The sequence below is a fragment of the Prionailurus viverrinus genome, chromosome X, assembly GCF_022837055.1.
Source record: "Prionailurus viverrinus isolate Anna chromosome X, UM_Priviv_1.0, whole genome shotgun sequence".
In the NCBI taxonomy this organism is placed as follows: domain Eukaryota; kingdom Metazoa; phylum Chordata; class Mammalia; order Carnivora; family Felidae; genus Prionailurus; species Prionailurus viverrinus.
In genome coordinates, this window is record NC_062579.1 from 116,162,136 (window position 1) to 116,167,284 (window position 5,149).

A 5,149-nucleotide genomic window follows, 5' to 3' on the forward strand; every position below is an offset into this window, starting at 1 on the left:
AAAACAGGACTCTTTATTGGGGCTTGTTGAGCAGGACCAACTACACATCAGGAATCGTTGGAAGAGACCAAACCGGTAAGTGGGAGGGAGCAGGAGTAATAGGGGGGCTGCCAACTGAGTCCCTACTCTGAGGACAACTTGTGTTGGGGACAAGGCAACAGGACTCTTTGCTGGGACATATCTGAGCATGACCAACAAACCAGTGATTACAGTTGGAAGAGACCAAAGCAAGAAATGTGTGTGTGGGGGTGTGGCAGGAATAAACGGGGGGGGGGGCTACCAACTGCAACAGTACTCTGAGGACAACATGACATGGGGTCAAGAAAATAGAACACTTTGTTGGGGCCCTGTCGGAGCAGAACCAACCAACCAGCAAGAACAGCTAGAAGAGACCAAAGCAAGAAGAGAGGGGGGAGGAATAGAAGGGGGGCTACCAACTGAGACACTCCTCTGAGGACAACTTGTTCTAGGAGCAAGAAAACAGGAGGCTTTGTTCAGGCCTATCTGAGCAGGACCAAGTAACCAGCAGGAACAGTTGGAAGAGAGAAAAGTCGGAAGTGTGTGTGGCGGGGCGGCAGGAATAATAGGGGGGACGGGCCCAGGCTCTTCTGCAGCAGGTGTGGGGACTTCATGGAGATCCGCAGGGCCCATCCCGCCCCGGGGAGAGGAGATCAGCCTGGGCCGCGGGTGCCGGGGTACGTGTAGAGGGTGGCCGCAGGCCCCGTCCACTCAACTGTGCCTCGGGGATCTGAGGAAGCTGAGGACCTTGGGGTGAGGGACAGGATCCTAGGTCAGGAAACGGCAGGGACACAGGACGGGGCCACGGTGTCCAGGTGGGGGTCAGACGGAGGACTGAGGGACTCGGGCCCCCAGGACAGAGGGGACGCCCCAAAGTTCAAGACTTCAGGCCTTCTGAGAAGGGCCCTTGGGAGGCATGGGGACTCGCGGAGGAGAGTCGGGCCAGACTTCCGCAGCCGGGTCTCAGAGACACCGGAGGAGGCGCAGGGGGCGGGGGGTGGCTGGGACACCTCAGGTGGGCAGAGGGCAGGGCCCGTGTCCCGGGGCGATTCCTAATGAGGAACAGAGGGACCTGCAGGCAAAGGAACCTGGACCCCACAAGAGAGTCAGTCCGCGCAGGCCCCCGGGAGGGATGGGGACACTGGGCGAGGCTGGACTTGGGCATCCGGGTCTCGGATCACCTGGACGGGGGAGTGGGGGTCGGATGGGTGAGCTGGGGAGAACCGAGGACCCGCTGTCTGTTGGGAGCAGCCGCTCCGGTGGGCAGAGGGGAGGAGGGCCCAGGTGCTGTCAGGAGACCAGGTCCACCCCAGCCCAGAGCTACGAAGTCAGTCCGTGCCGCAGGCCCGGGGAGCCCCTGCATCGGGCGGCCAGAGGTGGCCGGCGCCCCGTCACTGAGCCTGGGCGGTGCGTCCCAGAGACCTTCAGACCGCGGTCTGAGGGGCACGAGTTCCCATCGTCAGTGGCCACGCACACAGGCCGTCCCCGGGGTGCAGGAGGCCTCGGAGGGAACACCGAGGGAGGGACTCTGGCCCCCAGAACGCAGGCCCCGGCCCGGAAGGCGACCCCTAGCGGCAGCCGAGGGAAGCCCCTAGTGGGAATGAGGCCCCGCGGGGTGTCTGGACTTCCGCATCCGGGTCTCAAGAGACTGGCGGGGCGGGGCGGGGCGAGGGGGCCTGGGCCTCGGCGTCGGCGTCGCGTCGGCGTCGGCGTCTTCCGGCCGCGCCTCGAATCCCGTCAGGCGCGGGAAGGGCGCAGAGCCTCGTGGGCTTCGAGGTGAGGCCCAGAGGGAGGAGCGAGGGGGCCGGGACCCAGAGGGGAATGAGTCTGGCGGTGGGGGCGGCGGTGGAGGCCGCAGGGCGGCGCGACCACGACGACTGTGACCAGGGCGTGAGGCGTGGGCGGACTCGGGCTCTGGGTCCCAGCCCGACTGAGAGCTGGTTGCGCGCGAGGAGCCGGCGTCAGGCGGCAGAGCCCGAGGCCCAGGCCGCCCAGGGAGTCCGGATGGGGACGAGAGGATAGGGCTGAGGGACCCCCAAGGAAGCCACGTGAGCCCCCCGCCATCGGCCCCGGGCCTCCCCGGACTTGGTCGCCTCGTGCGCCGCCAGCCGCCTTGGCCCGGACCTCGCCGGGCCGTGAGGGTTGTGGTGGGAGGCAGCGGGCCCGGGGCTCCCCGGGAGAGCCCTGCGGGAGGACGGCCGGAGGCCCCCTTGGACCCCAGCCCCGGGGCCGCCCTCGGAAAGCCGCCCCCGCGGTGGGTCTGGGCGAGGGGAGGGCCTTGGTGTGCGGGGCTGGACCCCGGTCAGCCGAGGCAGGATCCCGGGCCCTGGCCGGGGTGCAGGGGAGAGAGGAGGCGCTGCCTCGCAGCCCAGGACACCTGCCTAGGGCCCAGGCCTGCCCTGCCGCTCGGGTCCGCTCTGGCTGTCAGCGGAGGCCCAGAAGGGGCAGGCCCAGGCTGGATGGGGGGTGGGGGGGTGGGGGCTCCCGGGGCGGGGCCGCCCAGAGTCCTGGCCAGAATCTCCTGGCCGCAGTGGGGGGGTGGGGGCCCGGGACGATGCTCGCGGTCTGCACCCACCCTGAGACCCTGAGGCGCCCCCTCCCTCCCCCCCTCCCTCCCTCTTCCAGGGGCTCTGCGAGCTCTGCAGTTGAGGCCTTGGTCTGAGGCAGGAGTCCTGAGGTCACAGAGCAGAGGAGGCGCGGCCGCGTGCCAGTCGGTTGTCCAGGCGAGGTGCGTGCCCCGCGCGTGGGGCCGGGGGCTCGCCCATCCCACCCCAGAGGGGACCCCTCGGCCCCCAACCCCCACGCGGCCCCGCTCTCAGGCCTGGGAGCTCGGGGTCTGGGTGGGCTGGGCCTCCCCCTGAGGAGCCACCCCTCTTCTGTCTTCAGGGTCTGGCGACCATCATGCCCCTGGGTGAGAGCAGTGTGTTCTGCAAGCTGAAGGAGGAGCCAAGAGAGGTCCCGCTGCCATGGGATGCACCGCTGCCAGAGCCTGAGGACAGGGAGGTGGAGGAGGTGGAGTTGAAGAAGGAGGAGGTGGAATTGAAGAAGGAGGAGGTGGAGGAGGTGGAGGAGGTGGATTTGGAGGAGGAGGACGAGGTGGATTTGGAGGAGGAGGACGAGGTGGAGGAGGTGGAGTTGAAGGAGGAGAAGGCGGAGGAGGAGGAGGTGGAAGAAGTGGATTTGGAGGTGGAGGTTGAGGTGGAGGAGGTGGAGTCGGAGGAAGAGGAGTTGGAAGAGGAGGAGTTGGAGTTGGAGGTGGAGGAGGTGGAGTCGGAGGAAGAGGAGGAGTTGGAGGAGGAGAAAGCAGAGGAGGAGGAGGAGGGGGGATACCCATCTCCCTCCTCCTCCTCCTCCTCCTCTCCTTCCTCCCTGTCCTCCTCCTGCTCTGTCCTCATTCTGGTCCCCCTGGAGGAGGGGTCTGCTGCTGCCGGGTCCCCGATTCCTCCCCAGAGCCCTCGGAGCTCCTGCCCCTCCCCCAGTGCCATGGCAGGCGCTTCGGGGAGCCAGTCCCACCAGGGCTCCAGCAGCCCCGATGAGGAGGGGTCGAGCACCTGGGGGGCCCCGGCAGGGGCCCAGGCCTCGCTCCCAGATGCGCTCTGCGTGAAGGTGGCCGGCCTGGTGCTGCTTCTGCTCCTCAAGTATCGCACCAAGCAGCCGACCACACGGGCGGAGATGCTGGCGGCGGTTAGCCAAGATGACCAGGACCGCTTCCCCGTGATCTTCCGCCGAGCCTGCGAGTATCTGCAGCTGGTCTTTGGAGTCGACGTGAAGGAAGTGGACCCCCGCGAGCGCTCCTACGTCCTGGTCAGCATCCTGGGCCTCAGCTGCGATGGGACGCCGAGTGGTAGGGACGGCATGCCCAAGACCAGCCTCCTGGTGCTGGTCCTATGGGTGATCCTCCTGGAGGACGACCGTGCCCCTGAGGAGGCGGTGTGGGAAGCGCTGGGGGTCATGGGGGTGTATGCCGGCAGGGAGCACGTATTCTATGGGGAGCCCAGGGAGCTGCTGACCGAAGTCTGGGTGCAGGAAGGGTACCTGGAGTACCGGCAGGTGCCCGGCAGCGAGCCCGCACGCTACGAGTTCCTGTGGGGTCCCAGGGCCCACGCAGAAACCAGCGGCGTGCAAGTGCTGCAGCACATCCTGGCGGTCAACAGCAGGCAGCCCGGGTCTCCGTGTCTGTCCGAAGACGCTGTGAGCCATGAGGAAGAGCGGGCCTGAGCCCGAGGGGCAGCCGGGCCCGTTCCCACCTGGGGTCGAGCAGCTTCTCCTGCGGGACACGCAGCCAGGCCACTTCTCCCCTGTGAGTGCGAGCAGAGCGGGCGCTGGGCGTTGTGAGTAGTGGAGGGCCAGGGCGGCTTGGGGGAAAGCGGGGCCAAGCGCACGTTTGGGTGGGTTCTTGTTCTCTGTCTACGTGGCCTCGGAAATCGATCTTTGTTTCCTCGAGGAAGTTTTCAGATGTTGTTCCTTGTCATAGAAGGTTTCGTGAGCTTCGGGCTCAGTGTGGGAGCGGCACCCACGCCACAGGTGTTCAAGAGTCAGAGTTGTGCCGTTTGGTGCAACGAGCTGGGAACCCTTCCGTCCTCGTTCGGGATCCAGAAGGGAATCGCGGTGCCTGGGCTGGGCACAGACAGGGATGTCTTGCAAACGTGAAGACCCTGGCAGTAAACGGATGGTTTCAGGACATGGAGAAATAAAAGATGTTCGTTCTTGCTTCTTGTCCCTTGTCATCTGTCATTCTGGACAAGGGACACAGAGATGTGTGCCTGCCTTTGCTTGGGTCTCCAAGAAAGGAGGAGACACTCGATCTGAGCAGAGGTCCCCAGCTCACTGGGACATTTGTGGCCGGACATTCGCTGAGCTCTGCTCACGCTCGGAAGGGCCCTGTGTTGGCAGTGAGGACACTAGGAGAGGCAGGACACGTCCCACCCATAGGTGACTATCTAGCAGCTGCGGTCCCCATGGGAAGGCAGGGAAAGGTCCCCTAAGAGGAACAGAAGAAATGAAAGAAGGCTGAGGCGGTGGGGCTCCAGGGGGGGAGCCCTGCAGTGGAGATGCCCTGCCCGAGCCAGGCTGGCCTGGGATCTCTGTTCAGTGCGATGCCTTCTGGGCAGCTGATCACAATGTAGCGGGG

At 65.8% G+C, this 5,149-nt stretch overlaps 1 protein-coding gene across 6 annotated transcripts; it reads left to right on the forward strand.

The window, feature by feature from the left end:
- Window positions 1-3,368: 3,368 nt before the first annotated feature.
- LOC125157913 (melanoma-associated antigen 9-like) lies at window positions 3,369-4,729 on the forward strand. 6 transcript variants are annotated; one of them, XM_047845007.1, is made up of 3 exons: window positions 3,369-3,822; window positions 4,045-4,349; window positions 4,467-4,729. In XM_047845007.1, the coding sequence occupies exons 1-2, from the start codon at window positions 3,502-3,504 to the stop codon at window positions 4,234-4,236; spliced, it is 513 nt and encodes a 170-aa protein (XP_047700963.1). In that variant the 5' UTR covers window positions 3,369-3,501; the 3' UTR covers window positions 4,237-4,349; window positions 4,467-4,729. The 6 variants fall into 6 exon arrangements, with proteins under 6 accessions (XP_047700963.1, XP_047700958.1, XP_047700960.1 ...); XM_047845002.1 differs by having other exon boundaries at window positions 3,369-4,349; window positions 4,493-4,729; XM_047845004.1 differs by having other exon boundaries at window positions 3,369-4,349; window positions 4,496-4,729.
- The last annotated feature ends 420 nt before the right edge of the window (window positions 4,730-5,149 follow it).